Raw genomic sequence first — 16,353 nt, 5'->3', positions numbered from 1 at the left:
GAGTTGTCCTACCCAAGAACACAAGCTGGCCTTCTATTTTTTACAGGCTCTTTCTCTGTGCCTTCAGGACACTTTTAGTTTTACACATTTCTGGTTAAGGAAATATACGGTACATCTAAATAGCATCAGACCCCTTCTTGACATCTCTCTCTTTCCTAGCTCCTCCCGTAGCTCCTGTGACAGCATGCTCTCCTTACTTCCTTCATCCTCTCTGGATATTTCCCCTCAATCTCATTTTCTCGCTACTGCTTCTCTATTACTGGACCCAAATGTTGGAGCTCCCCAGGGCTCACATCAGTTCCTCCTGTCTCTATGTATACCCTTCCACATCACCTCATCTGCTCTATCCACTTTATTTTTCAATTCATGAATTTATTATCCCTAGCCCAACTCTCAGTTCTGAGCTTCAGACTCATATACCCATTGCCTACATGGATCCTGAAGACATCTTAAATGTCTTTCTCAATCTTCCCCACCTCAATGCCCTCAGTTACTAAAGCCAGAATCCTGGGAGTCACACTGATCCCTTCTCTTTTCTATCATGCCTTCAAATCCATCATTAATCCACTATAGGCTTCAAATTCACTATAGGCTCTACCTCCAAAAAATGTATTTAAAGTTCAACTTTTCTCCTCTTTACTGCCACAATCCTACTCCAAGCCACCATCAAGATTACTACAATAGAATCCTGAAATTATCTTCCATTTCCTCTCTAATGCACTCTGCCTACTCAGCAGCCAGAGTAGTTTTCTAAAAAGGTCCTCATTTTGGCCTTTCACTGCTCTTCTCCTCCATCCCTCTACTCTAATCACACAGGCTTCTGCAGGGTCCTGTAATGTGTGCTGCCTCTTTCTCGCTTTAGTGTCTTCGCATATACTGTTCCCATTGCCTGGAATGCTTTTAAATCTATTAATTGAAAAGCTGGCTCCTTCTCATCCTTCAGTCTTACCTTAATCTTCCTTTATCAGCCTTCAATTCTTACACCCATCATTCCTCTCTAATACCTCTGGCTGGGTTTCTTTTATACCATTCATCATATTGATTTGTGGGTTTATCCATTTAATGCCAGTCTCTCTCACTAGTTTCTGGGTTCCACTGAGTAAGGGACTTTGTTTTGCTCCCCACTATATATCATATTGCCTGCCATATGACAAGGAAATAGATATTTGTTTTGTGAAAGAAAAAAATGGAAGGAAATACATTTATAAGTCTACTCACTTGCCAGATAGGGACAGAAATAGAAACCACATGAAAGAGAGAGGTAATATTACACAGTATCATGTGAAAAGGGAAACAAAATCAGAAGCCTTCCAAATTCATTACGAAACAAGAGTAAGAGTAAACACTTGGGCTGTAACGTGGGTAGGAACACTGTGTGTTTGAAGCTTAAGCTCGCAGCAGAAACCAGGAGCAACCCCGCAGTCATACTGCTCAGCAAACGCTTCCGGGTCGAGGCACCCTTTCTTCCCCGCAGTGTGGGGCCCGACCCCAGCCAGTTCTCCAGCAAACCAGCATCCAAAATGTGCAGATTAAAAAGCTGAACTCACCTGCTTTCCGACAACCAGTTTTATATCCCCGGAAGATTTAGCAGCATTTAAGGTTCTTAAAGCATTTTAAAAATCCTTCTCTTTTTAAATAAAAGAATGACAAGAAAGGTGACAAGTAAAAAGTTAAGTTCAAAGCTAGCTTACATAGAAAATCTGCCAAATCTCCAAGTAAAAATTCAGTATGGAAATATTACTTTTTCTCCATCACTGGAAACATCAGTTCACTGCCCTACACACCTTCTATTCTACCCCATGTCCCACTGTAAATTCCATGTGACAAAAAGAGGCCAATTTCTCTATTCGAACAAACTTATTCATATAAAGCAGGAGGCAGACACAGCCCGCGGAACAGGAATAGGTTGCTTTCCAGATGCACACCCTGCCGAGATGATCTCCCTTACCTTCCGAGATGATTCTAGAGAGGAGCTAATCTCAAATAACCAGTAATTAGACAGACTTCAGTCTTCCCATTACTCTGTCCTTTAAAGAGTAAGTTAAAATATTTCTGATTATTAACACATTTCAATTTTCTCACCTTCTCATTTTGTATTTTCTACTAGGTGTGCTTTTCCATTGTAGCTTCCTACCCTGTTTTCCTCTTGGATAGTCTAAGTTTTCCTGTTTTTCCTTCTTTTTAGTCCTCACCTAAAGACATAATCATTGATTTTAAAGAAAGAGGAAAGAACAGAAAGAGAAAAAGAGTGTGGGGGGAAACGGAGGGGGAAAGAGGGAAGGGGGGAGGGAGGGAGAGAGAGAGAGAGAGAGAAAGAGAGAGAGAGAAACCCTGATTGAGAGAAAAACATCAATCGTTTGCCTCCTATATGTGACCTGATCAGGGATTGAACACACAACCTAGGTACATGCCCTGGCTGGGGATAGAACCCACAACTTTTTGGTGTATGAGACGATGCTCCGACCAACCGAACCACCTGCCCAGGGCGGACTGTTTTCTTTACTCCAGTTTATTCCCTCATTTGATTAGAAAGCCCTACATTCAATTGCGAGGCAATGCACTGTTAAGGATTGTAAGCTCAGAAGCCAAGTGAGTGCAGATACGGCTCCCCCACTACTTGGCAATGGGGCCTGGAGCAAGTGCATGTCTGGCTACCTGCACATCTGGGCCTTTGCAGGCCTCTTGTAAGGTGGCTCCCTTTGCTTCCTGGGTCTTGGCCATTCCGCCTATGATGTTTCCCTTGCAGCTGCTGAGGTGGTGACTTGTCCTGGCCATTTTGGCAACCTCCTGGTGCTGCAGCTGTGTAAACTCCAGCATAGCAGCTGGGGTGGCTTCCTGAATGGCAGCTCAAGCCTCACAAGGCAGTCTTCCCCTGCAACCTAAGCTGCAACCTTGGCCTATTGCTGGGTCTTCCCATCTGCTTCATATCATAGTTAGGAGTGACTCACATTTTCAAGGTTCACTGAGAATCCTCTTTTGATTCTATAGTGTGGCTGTACATTTACTTGGTTTTAATTATACATATTTTATATTATTTGGAGTGGAAGGGGAAATTTAAGCTGGGACTACTGATACCACTATATTTAAAATTCAGAGGTTCTTTCTCATCTGTCCTCTTGTTTTTACAATGAGTATTACAAAACATAATTCAATCCTTATAGCATGTCTTCCATGCCAAAAAAGCACAGCACATTTTGAGTTAAAAGTAAAATAAGTCCAAAAAGAGGTTAAAAATCAGTAAATATATACATTTGCAAAATTCTTTGTTTCCTCAAAGCAAGCTGATGTCTCAAGGATGTTATTACAGTGCCCTCCCTCCTGGGTCCCTGGTTTCTCCCTCTGTTCTGAACCATCTGCACAAGCACATGAACATTTTCTGGTAGCTCCTGTCCTCACATCCCACTCCAGCTGCTGCTTCCATTTTTCCCAGCTCTTACAGATTCTTGAGTTATCTATGGGCAATCAGCTCCTCGCTTCACTTTCCCACCCTGCTCAAACCGGGCTCTGCCCAGCCCTTCCTCCATTGACCTCTATGTTGCCAAATCTAATAGTTCAGGTTCTGCTTTTATCTTACTTGATTGCACAGCAACACTTGACATGGTAACTGTGCTTTTGTTCTTGAAATGCCTTCTTCTCTTGGCTTCTGTGACATAACCCTTTCCTGGTTATGGAATTCTGCGTCATTGGTTGTTCCCTCTTTGCTGGTTCCTTCGGGTCAGACCACAAACCTAAATATGGCATGACTCTCCTCCTCTTTAGTAAGTTCCAAGACTTTATACATAGTCTACATACTATTCACAAAAATCTCTATCTCCAGCCTACTCCAGATATGTACTTGTATACTTAGTAGCTAAGTAAGTGTTTAGTTGGCATTTCAAACTTAACCCAGTCAAGAGACAAAACTTGATTCCATTTGTGCCCCCTATTCCATACCCCTCTCCTCAAACTTCTATTATGCAATCTTCCTTTTTTCAGCAAATGGTACCAGGCTTAGCCATATGCTCGAGCCAAAATCTACTCATCATTCCTCTCTCATCTAGCCAAACCATGAATATAACTTGTCATCTTTCCTCCAAAACACATCCTGAATCTGCCCACTACCCTTGGATCTACAACGATCCCCTGTTCAAAGTTCCATCATTAAGCCATCAGCAAGAGTGCAAGCCTATACTCTTGCAATAGTACCCATGAACGTTACCTTGCCTTCTATTCACACAGCAACCACAGTGGTCTCTTAAAGCATCCATAAGATTGTGTCACTACCTGCTTAGTATCCACCAATGGTTTTCTATAACGTTCAGCCAAAACCAAAACTGTTCAGTCTGGATTACAAAGTTTAACATGATCTGGTCCCTGTTTGTCAACCTGATCTCATCTCACACCACTGACCTGTCACTCAGCATCCTCTGACCACATGGACCACATCTGGTACCTAACACACCACACTTATCACAGCAATAGTGCCTTCCCCTGCTGTGCCCTCTGCCCCACCTGCTCTTTTCTCTGATCTTTGTTTGGCCAATTACTTCCTGTCCTTACTGTCTCCTTAGAGACTCTTCTGACCATCTACTCTCTTATTATTTATTTAATCATATTTTTGTGGAATCCACAGTGTAAAACAGAGAAAGTGTTCAATAAATACTTTCAAATAAATGCACAGATGGAATTTAAAGCATTATTTTTATGAGTCCCAGTTGTCAACTATCATTGTTATTAATAACAAATAGCAATAGCAATCATGTCTTATATTAATTGAGTGATTAATATATACTAGGTACTATTCTAAGTGATTTTTATATATTATCTCATTTAATCCTCTAGCAACCTCACAAAGCAGTTACTATTATCACCCCCATTTATACATGAGCAAACTGAGGCCTGAAAAGGTGATATGTCTTACCAAAGATCACAGAGCTACAAAATGGCAAAGCCAGGATTCAAACCAGGTAGGCGAATTTCAGGGCCTTCATGATCAACTATCTAACACTTTGTTATTATTGTACAGTTGACTCTTGAACAACATGGGTTTGGATTGTGTGAGTCTATATATATATATATATATATATATATATATATATATATATATGCAGGTTTTTTCAATAAATACTATAAATGTATTTTCTCTTCCTTATAATTCAAAAAAATATTTCCTTTACTTTATTGTAAGAATAAAGTATATAATACATGTAATGCACAAAATATGTGTTAATCAACTGTTCATGTTATTGGTAAGGTTTCTGGTTAACAGTGGGCTATTGGCAGTCAAGTGTGAGGGAGTCAAATGTCACACATGAATTTTCAAATGTAGGGGGGGTTGACACCACTAACCCCTGTGTTGTTCAAGGGTTAACTGTAATGAATAATGTCAGTAATAATAAGAAGCATTAACTGCACATCTACAGTGTATGAGGCACCTGGGCTTTTTACTTAGGTTATTTAGTCCTCATGACAATAGCCTTATGAAGCAGGTGTTATTATACCCATTTTACAGATGCAGAAACAGAATCAAAAGAATTACATTTCTGGCCAAAGATTATGCAGCAAGTGAGTGGCATAGCCAGGATTCCAACCTACATGTCACTCCAAATCATTGTGCTTCCTACTATACTATGATGCCCACATTTCTCACAAAGGATAAACTTTTTCCCATGGACCATAAACCACAAACTCAAGAAGACTCCTTCTGCTCAGTCCGGGAATGTGTTTCACATCTGCCATTTCTTCAACTCTTTTGTTCACTCACCAAAAATCAGATGTTTTGCACTGTCATACATGGGGAAGACTCTCTAGTTCTCAGTGTACTATCCAGGTTTCTTTGAATCTATCCTCACCTGTGAAGAAACTTCTCATATGGCTGGCGGAAGGCAAATCCTGCCCGTCGCACCCTTACGTTTTCCAGTAATCCAAGATACTCGACTTGATGCCGGCAGCGTTCATCATCAAATATCTGTGGGGATTTCTTGTCATTGGGTTTGATGCAACGCACGTAATATGGTTCCTAAAGAAAGAAATCAGCAAACGGTTAAGTTTCGGAAAAATTGCACATTAAGGACAATAACGTGAGTTTAGTGGTAACTGTCAAACTAAGCTCTGTTCTTCTAACTTCTCAGGCATGCAACTGTGAATAAGTAGTTATTCTTTCAATTTAAGGTTGGAAATGTTTATGCATTTAGCTAAAATTTTGTTTTATTATATCTTAGGGCTTATCAGGAATAGGGATAAAAGTAGGGAGTAAATAATTGAGATATGTAAATATTGGCTTTTTGTGTATTTATGGAAACATGGTTAAAAGTAACAAGAGGGGTAATAGAAAAAGGTAGGGGCTGTGGTAAAATTAACTGTGGTGAAGATGTAAAATATTAAGCACAGCTTTCTCCCTAAGATCAGAAACAACACAAGGGTGTCCACTTTCACCACTTTCATTGAACATAGTGTTGGAAGATCTAGCCACAGCAATCAGACAAGAAAAAGAAATAAAAGGCATTCAAACTGGAAAGGAGAAAGTAAAACTGTCATCATTTGCAGAGGAATGACAGTGTACATAGAAAACCTTATGAGCTCCACCAAAAAAACCTACTTGACTCAATAAGTGCATTTGACAAAATAGTGGGATACAAAGTCAATATTCAGAAATTGAAGGCATTTTTGTATACCAACAATGAAGTATCAGAAAGAGGAACTAGGAAAAAATCCCATTTACTATAGCAACAAGAAAAAGAAAGTATCTAGGAATAAACTTAACCAAGGAGGTAAAAGACCTGTACCTGGAAAACTACAGAACACTGAAGAAAGAAATTGAGAAAGAAACAAATAAATGGAAGTATATACCATGTTCATGGCTTGGAAGAATTAACATCATTAAAATGTCTATACCACCCAAAGCAATAGATAGATTCAATGCAATCCCTCTTAAAATACCAATGACATACTTCACAGATTTAGAACAAATATTTCAAAAATTAATACAGAACCAAAAACAACGCTGAATAGCCTCAGCAATCTTGAGAAAGAAGAACAAAGTAGAAGGGATAAAAATATCTGAACTCAAACTATATTACAAGGCCACTGTAATCAAAACAGTCTGGTACTGGCATAAGAATAGACACATAGATCAATGGGATAGAATAGAGAGTCAAGAAATAAACCCATGTCTCTATAGTCAATTAATATTTGACAAAGGGGGCATGAGCATGCAATGGAGTAAAAAAAGCCTCTTCAATGAATGGTGTTGGGAGAACTAGAATAGTACATGCAAAAAGATGAAAATAGACCATGAACTTATACCATACACCGGAATAAATTCAAAATGGATAAAAGACTTAAACGTAAGCTGTGGCATCATAAAAGTTCTAGAGAATAACATAGGCAGTAAAATTTCAGATATCCCATGCTGAAGTATTTTGGCCTATATATCCTATAGGGCAAGGGAAATAAAGAAAAAACTAAACAAATGGGACTACATCAAATTAAAAACCTTCTGCATGGCTAATGAAAACAAATTGAAAAGAGAACCAACCATACAGGAAAATATATTTGCCAAGGATATCTCTGACAAGGGTTTGATCTTGTCAAAATATATAAAGCAGTCATGTAACTCAACACCAGGAAGTCAAACAATCCAACTAAAAAGGGGCAAAGGACCTGAACAGACACTTCTCCAAGGAGGACACATACAGAGGGCCCATAAGCACATGAAAGGATGCTCAACATCACTAGCCATCAGAGAGATGCAAATTAAAACCACAATGAGATACCACTTCATACCAGTCAGAATGGCCATCATAAACAAACCAACAAAAAACAAGTGTTGAAGAGTGTGGAGAAAAGGGAGCCCTAGTGCACTGTTGGTGGGAATGTAGACTGGTGCAGCCACTGTGGGAAACAGTAAGGAATTTCCTCAGAGAAGTAAAAATGGAACTGCCTTTTGACCCAATCATTCCACTGCTGGGATTATAGCCTAAGAATCCTGAAACATCAATTCAAAAGAACCTATGCACCCCTATGTTCATAGTAGCACAATTTACAATAGCCAAGTGCTGGAAACAGCCTCAGTGCCCATCAATAAGTGAGTGGATCAAAAAACTGGGGTACATTTACACAGTGGAATACTATGCAGCATAAAGAAAGAAGGAACTCCCACCTTTCACAACTGCATGGATAGAACTGGAGAGTATTACGCTGAGTGAAATAAGCTAGGAGATAAAAGACAAATACCGTATAAAAGACAAATACCGCTATAAGAGGAATCTAATGAATAAAACAATGAAACGAGCAAAACAGAACACCCTGGACAACATGGTGGGGACTGATTGTGAGAGTGGGGGTGGATGGGTGGGGGCAGGGGAGAGAAGTGGAGGAAAATTGGGACAACTGTCATAGAACAATAATAAAAAAAATTAAATACAGCCCTGGTACGGAGTAATGCCTCATAAATGTCAGCCATTATTATTATTACATTAGTTTGTGCTTTTGAAAAAAGATGAACACTTATAACCATATTTGACATTCAAAACTTATGTGTAAGTAGAGAAGTTATAAAACCACCTGTAGGCATCAGTGACTCTAAGAAAGAGCTTAGCAAAAAATCCTTCTGTGCCAATTCAATTTTGTACCTTGCATTAGATCATAACTCCTTTTAAATATAAAACTGTGTTTGGCATAGATCTTGGCACACTGAAGATAACAAATTATAACTGGAGGAATCAATAAGGTCACATATATCCTACTTATTGGTGTAAAGAGTTACTTTCCCTTCTCTGAATCTATTATCTGTCAGACGCACACATGTACTTTCTACAAAAAAAGAGTGGAAAATATATACCATGCAAACCTATTTTATTTGTGCAAAGCTGACTTTAAGGCTAAAAAGCAATACGGAAATAGAGAGACATTTCATAATGATAAATGACTCAAAACACTAGGAAGAAATAACAGTTCTAAATTAAATAAACCTAATAAATTCTCAAAATATTTAGAGCAAAAATTGCAGGTACAAGGAGAAGAAAAATTCAGAGTTACAGATTTCATCATTTGCACATTACCAAAAGAAATCAGTAAGAGTGCAAAAGAATTAAACAATAATGCTTACCAAATTTGACCTAATGAACACACAGAGAATATCAAGTACAAATTTTTATATTTAAAAAAGATATAAAGAAAACTTAAGGGTTGATGTCATAGAGTATATTTATCTGGAGTAAATGAGATTAAGCTAGAAATCGAGAGCAAAGAGATAATCAGAAAATCTTATATGTTTGGGAATTAAGATATATACTTCTAAATGATCCCTGGGTCAAAAAGAAAATTACAGTGTGAAACAGAAAACATTTTGAAATCAATAATTTATACAATCATGTGGGCAAAACAATCTAATATAAGGTATCATTTGAGTGGCATAAGAAAATTTACTAAAAAGAAACCAATTGAATGGAATTTTACTAGTGTTGGCTGATTATGCACAGGAAGTGGTAAGACTGAGTTAGACATAAATGACCAACTAAGGGTCATTTAAGGACCTTTCATCCTGTTTAGTAACATAAAAATCTTCAGATAAGGAATTTAGTGGAAATACTTTCTCTATATTTAATCAGTATTCTGTCTTAATTTATAAGTGCCACCTCCTCTTTCATTTATAAATATCCAGAATGACTTAGCCTAACAAATCCTAAATTTGACAAATTCTGTCTTAAGAAGGTTAAATCACAAAAATTAATAGTGATTCTACTTTCTTGTGCTTTTAACCTGTTTCTCCCTATATTTTGGTGAAAAATATCATTTGTCAAAGCATACCAGTGTATGTTTTAGCTAAAAGACACTGTATTTAGATACTCATCTATTTAACATGCTCTGAATACTGTCAAATAGAGTTAAAGGCAAATTCAACTTTATTTAGTAATTTTCTGACCATCTGTTTAGAGTGCTTTATCAGGTATCAAGAGGTATACAAAATTAGTATAACTCTTTTCATATGTTCAAAAGACTTAACAGTCTAGGTGGGTAGACGAGACAGGCATTTGAAAACATTGTGTAGATTGAGAAAGTGAGGCATTAAATTCTTGTACTTATGGTGATGGAGGACTAGACAATTCAAATTAAATTAAATCAACCTGTCAACCTGAGGAAGCCATCACAAAAAAGCAACAGATAAAAGATGGGGGTGGGGTGGGGAAATGTTCTTTTTCTTTAAGTATATTTTACTGATTATGCCATTACACTTGTCCTATTTCCCCCCCTTCATTCCCTCCACCCTGCACCCCCCCCCACAATTCCCCCCCTTTAGTTTATGTCCATGTGTCTCAAGTTCTTTAGACTCTATATTTCCCATACTATTCTTGCCCTCCCCCCTGTCTATTTTCTCCCCACCATCTGTGCTACTTATTCTCTGTACCTTCTCCTTCCTTCTCCTCCTCCCACTCTCCTGTTGCTAACCCTCCATGTGATCTCCATTTCTATGGTTCTGCTCCTAATCTAGCTGTCCTCTTAGTTTGCTTTTGTTTTAGGTGTGGTTATTAGTAACTGTGAGTTTGCTGTCCTTTCACTGTTCATATTTTTTATCTTCTTTTTCTTAGATAAGTCCCTTTAACATTTCCTATAATAAGGGCTTGGTGATGATGAACTCCTTGAACTTGACCTTATCTGAGAAGCACTTTATCTGCCCTTCCATTCTAAATGAAAGCTTTGCTGGATAGAGCAATCTTGGATTCAAGTGTTTGGATTTCATGACTTGGAATACTTCCTTCCAGCCCCTTCTTGCCTGTAAGGTCTCTTTTGAGAAATCTGCTGACAGTCTGATGGGAACTCCTTTGTAGGTGACTGTCCCCTTATCTCTTGCTGCTTCTAGGATTCTCTCCATCATTTCAATTTTGGCTAATGTAATTATGATGTGTCTTGGTGTGTTCCTCCTTGGGTCCAACTTCTTTGGGACTCTGGGCTTCCTGGATTTCTTGGAAGTCTATTGCCTTTGCCAGATTGGGGAAGTTCTCCTTTATTATTTGTTCAAATAAGCTTTCCACTTGTTGCTCCTCCTCTTCCCCTTCTGGTACCCCTATAATTTGGATGTTGGAATGTTTAAAGATGTCCTGGACGTTGCTAAGCCTCTCCTCATTTTTTTGAATTCTTGTTTCTTCATTCTTTTGTTTGGTCATTTTTGTCTTCCTTCTGGTCCACTCCCTTGATTTGAGTCTCAGTTTCCTTTCCATCACTATTGGTTCCCTTCATTTCAATCTGTTTATTCTTCATATGTTCCTCTAATTGTGACTAAAATCAACCAGTTCTGTGAGCATCCTGATCACCAGTATTTTGAACTGTGCATCTGATAGGTTGGCTATTTCTTGGTTGCTTAGAGTTATCAGCTATGGGGCTTTAAGCTGTTCTTGAGCCATAATGTTTTGGTCTTTTCCCGCCTGTTATGTTTGAGGGGCAGAGCCTTAGGTGTTCACCAGGGCGAGGCAACCTAAGTCACTGGGTTGTGACACTGTATGTGGGGGCGGGGTCAGAGAGAGGTAATGGCGGCCCCCTCTGCTGCTTCCCACCACTGGGGCCTGCACAGTCTGTCTCACTGCTGGCTCCTTCCCCTGGTTTATCTGCACACGACTGTGTGACCGTGGTCAGCCTGCCGCCTTGCGCGCTCACTGGGTCTTCCCGTTGCCACCCCAAGCCTGGGATCTGCCAACCTCTGCCTGCATGCCTGGGTTGGTCTGGCTGATTTTTCCTGCGCAACCCCGCTCTGCCAGCGGCTGTCTCCGTCCCTCTTACCTGTCAGGCTGAATGGTTGATTGTTGTCGGACTTCTGTATAGTTCAATTTTCTGTGTTTTGGTTGAGTTTTTGTTACTAAAACTTTGTTGTCTTTAAACTTGGTTGTGCGAGGAGGCACAGTGTTTCCACCTACGCCTCCATCTTGGCCGGAAGTCCTCTAACTTCGGGAATGTTCTTAAATGCAGCAAAGAGCCAGTAAGATAGCTAAGATGAGGATCAGATGAAAACTCAGAGGGGTGAAGCCAGCTCACAGGGCTGCTTTCATTTTAAGAGCTGCTGTCACTGTGGAAGAGGCAGCCAGGAGGCTGAGCGTTACTGCTGGCAGCCCTGTGGGGCCAGAAGGAGGAAAGCTGGGAAACGAGACCACGTATACGGGACTGAGCAATGGTCTGGAATCCCGAATCGCTAAACCTGGGAGTTAAAAGTGGATGGAAAACAACTTGGCCCTTTCAGGATGGCAGCCCATTGCTGAGCCACTTCTGGCCTTGAATTTGAATTAAAGTAATCCCAGATTGTCAAAATTTGTCTGATATATCATTCTAAACTTAAAATTTCAACTTTTCTGTTACGTGAAGGTATCATTAATAAGTGGTAATGTATCTACATCCTTTTGAATTTGATTTGATAATTTTTATCCATTTATATTCAATGTAATTACTAATATATTTAGATTTATTTCCATCATTTTACTTGTCTTAGTTTTCTTATATTCTTTTATCTCCTCTCTCCTATGTTTTTTAGGATGGGTTATTTTTCTCTCAGTTTGACTCCCTGTCCCGGCTTCTGCCCACTCCCAGTTTGGAAGTTATAATCTCATTACTATTCTTTTAATGACCACACTAGAAAATTTAAAATGCATTTGTAATATTAGTGGTAATGCAAGCAATATTTTTATCCTTTTCCTGAACAACCAAGGACATTAAATACTTGAATTATAATCACTCATCCTTGCTATTTATGTGGTATTATTGTGCTATTTAATTCTACTGTGTATTTTTAATCCAATAAAGTTTACTTTACAGTCAGTTTATTTATATATACCCTCATATTTACCCATTTGCTCTTCTTTTTTGCCTTTCAGACCTTTATGTAATATATTCTTGCTCTTGCTTGATGTATATCCATCAGAATTTCCTTCAGTATGGTTCTAATTCTGTTTCTATTTTTCAGAAAGATTCTTTATTTTATCTTTGTTCTTAAAAAAATATGTTTTCTTGGTATAGAATTTTGGTTCACAGTTATTTTCTCTCAGCCTGTTATTACTTTGAAGCTAATCTGCTTTTAAGATATTTTCTTTGATGTTTTGGGGTTTCACAAGGTGCCTAGATGCAGACTTCTTTTAATTCTTTCAGCCTGGGATGCAGTGTACTTCCTGACTCTGCAGTGTGGTGTCTTTCATCATTGTTGAAATTCTCAGCAATACCTCTTCAAACACTGTCCTGTCCATTTTCTCCTCTCCTTGTATAACCCTGATTAGAAGCACATTAGATCTTTTCATCTTATCTTCCAAGTCTCTTCGTGTTTCATTTCTTGGTCTAAGTAGAATCCTGGACAGTTTCTTCAATTCTTTCTTTAATTCCTCTATTCTCTTTCTAACTTTGTCTAATATTGGGTTGGTCAAAAGTTCATTTAGTTTTTTCTGTACAATGGCTCTAGTAGCATTTAGTTGTCTTTAACTTCATTCAACACAATTTTGTTAGACTGTATAGTGACAGCTGTCATATCAGTGTGCATTTTAAAAAAAACATCAAAATTGGTGAATTTTTGTGCAGCCATTTTAATATTAAAGATGGGGACTTTCAGCCAAGATGGAAGTGTAGGTGGAAACACTGTGCCTCCTCGCACAACCAAATTTAAGGACAACAAAGATTTAGAAACAAAAACACAATCAAGACAGACAGAAAAGTACACTGTACAGAAGTCCAACAACAACAAACCATTCATCCAGGCTGGTAAGAGGGGCACAGTTGGCTGCGGAGGAGAGAAGTCCCGGTAGGAAAAGGCAGTAGTTAGTGGAGTGGGCACGGGGACTAAACGAGCAAACCCAGTAAGGCTCTCAAGGTGGCTGACTGACCTTGAACACACATTCGCATGCAGACAAACCAGGCAAAAAACCCGGGCAGTGAGACAGACCACACAACCCAGGGTCCCAGCAACAGGAATTAAACCCTAAAATCACTGATTAGAAAAACTTTCAGGGGTTGAGGTGCCGGGAGAGGCTCCCAACCTCACAGGAGAGATCGTTGGAGAGACCCACAGGGTCCTAGAATGTACACAAGCCTACACACCGGGGAACCAGCACCAAAAGGGCTCAATTTGCTTGTGGGAAGTGGCAGAGGGGACTGAAATCAGAGACAGAGCCCAACAAATGCCATTGCTCCCTCTCTGACCCCGCCCCCAGTCACAACCCAGCAACTGGGTTGACCCACCCTGGTGAACACCTAAGCTTCCACCTCTCATAGGTAACAGACGAGAACAGATCAAAACATTATGGCTCAAGCAGAAGAACAGCTGAAAGCCCCAGAGCCAATACTTCTAAACAACAAAGAGATAACCAACCTATCAGATGCACACTGGTGATCAGGATGCTCACAGAACTGGTTGATTTTAGTCACAAATTAGAGGAGCATATGCAGGCTAAACTGACTGAAATGAAGGCAAATGCACAGGGAACCAAATGCACAGTGATGGAAAGGAAACTGGGACTCAAATCAAGGGAGTGGATCAGAAAGAAGAAAGAAATATTGAATTAGAGAAGAACGAAGAAACAAGAATTCAAAAAAATGAGGAGAGGCTTAGGAACCTCCAGGACATCTTTAAACATTCCAACATCCGGATTATAGGGGTACCAGAAGGGGAAGAGGAACAGCCACGAGTAGAAACCTTATTTGAACAAATAATAAAGGAGAACTTCCCCAGTCTGGCAAAGGAAATAGACATCCAGGAAATCCAGGAAGCTCAGAGAGTCCCAAAGAAGTTGGACCCAAGGAGGAACACACCAAGGCACATCATAATTACATTAGCCAAAATTGAAATGAAGGAGAGAATCCTAGAAGCAGCAAGAGATAAGGGGAGGACAGTCACCTACAAAGGAGTTCCCATCAGACTGTCAGCAGATTTCTCAAAAGAGACCTTACAGGCAAGAAGGGGCTGGAAGGAAGTATTCCAAGTCATGAAATCCAAACACTTGAATCCAAGATTGCTCTATCCAGCAAAGCTTTCATTTAGAATGGAAGGGCAGATAAAGTGCTTCTCAGATAAGGTCAAGGTCAAGAAATTGATCACCACCAAGCCCTTATTATAGGAAATGTTAAAGGGACTTATCTAAGAAAAAGAAGATAAAAAATACGAACAGTGAAAGGACAGCAAACTCACAGTTACTAACAACCACACCTAAAACAAAAGCAAACTAAGAGGACTGCTAGATCAGGAGCAGAACCATAGAAATGGAGATCACGTGGAGGGTTAGCAACAGGGGAGTGGGAGGAGGAGAAGGAAGGAGAAGGTACAGAGAATAAGTAGCACAGATGGTGGGGAGAAAATAGACAGGGGGGAGGGCAAGAATAGTATGGGCAATACAGAATCTAAAGAACTTGTGACACATGGACATAAACTAAAGGGGGGGAATTGTGGGGGAGGGGGTGTGCAGGGTGGAGGGAAATGAAGGGGGGGAATAGGACAACTGTAATGGCATAATCAATAAAATATAGTTTTTTAAAAAGTACATTTAGAAATGTGATTCTTCTATTTTTTAGACAATAAATTTATAAATAATATATTTTATAAATATTATATTTAGAAATAACATATTTTATAAATATGTATTGCATAAATTTTTTTGTTCCACTATATTCCTCCTTAGCTGAGTGAGGCAGGTTAAAGCTGACAAACAGACAGAAGCTAAGAGACAAGAGGAAGGGTTCTAATGAATTCTAGTCTTTGGTATCTGTGTCCTTTCCCTTCCCTTTCTGGACACTGTGCTTATTTGTTGTTACTTGAGACCAAAGAATCTTGATGAAAAAAAAAGAAGACCACTGAATAGATATGTTCCTGTGGCATGTGCCTAATTTATCCACACTGAAATAACCAGAAATGCTAGAGATTTAAATTCTTAGAAAAGTAGTCGATTAAAAAGAAAGATAATAATGAAGAAGAAAATAAACAGGAAAAGCACTGGAAGAGAAAAATAAAAATGAAGAAACTAAAAATAACGAGCCCCAGAATGCTGTCTAATTTATCAAACTTGTCAGCAGCAGCAGTTACGAGTAAAAATCTGTTGTTTAAGAAAAGAAAATAAAAACAGACTGAAGTTATCAAACAATGTTAAATCTCAAAGGAACAATAAAAAGCAGAAGTAATTGTCAACACTACATCTTTTGATTTCGACTATTTAAAACAGCCTAAGAAAAAAAACAAAAATAAAAAATAAAACAGCCTAAGGACAATACTTACAAACCAAACTTTATCTTAAAACTCTAGCTGATCATTTTGTATTCAGCTATGCTATACAGATGGCGTATTACAGCCAAGGTTTTTTTTTAAGCCAGCCCTTGTCGTCAGCACAGGGCGGAAGTTTATTTTTGTCAGGCATATGCTAT

At 39.1% G+C, this 16,353-nt stretch overlaps 1 protein-coding gene across 2 annotated transcripts in view; it reads right to left on the bottom strand.

Moving 5' to 3' along the window:
- Nucleotides 1–16,353, bottom strand: part of MYO1D (myosin ID) — a 327,535-nt gene that overhangs the window by 187,631 nt on the left and 123,551 nt on the right. For both annotated transcript variants that reach the window (XM_037070300.1, XM_037070299.1), the window contains exon 15: nucleotides 5,832–5,998. In XM_037070300.1, the coding sequence (XP_036926195.1) occupies nucleotides 5,832–5,998 (167 nt within the window). The remainder of the gene's footprint in view (nucleotides 1–5,831; nucleotides 5,999–16,353) is intronic.

This window comes from Sturnira hondurensis, unplaced genomic scaffold (genome assembly GCF_014824575.4).
Source record: "Sturnira hondurensis isolate 20B ecotype Veracruz unplaced genomic scaffold, ASM1482457v3 Scaffold0018728, whole genome shotgun sequence".
Taxonomy (NCBI): domain Eukaryota; kingdom Metazoa; phylum Chordata; class Mammalia; order Chiroptera; family Phyllostomidae; genus Sturnira; species Sturnira hondurensis.
The sequence above is the reverse complement of the archived record's forward strand: the minus strand, read 5'-3'. Positions and strand labels throughout refer to the sequence as shown.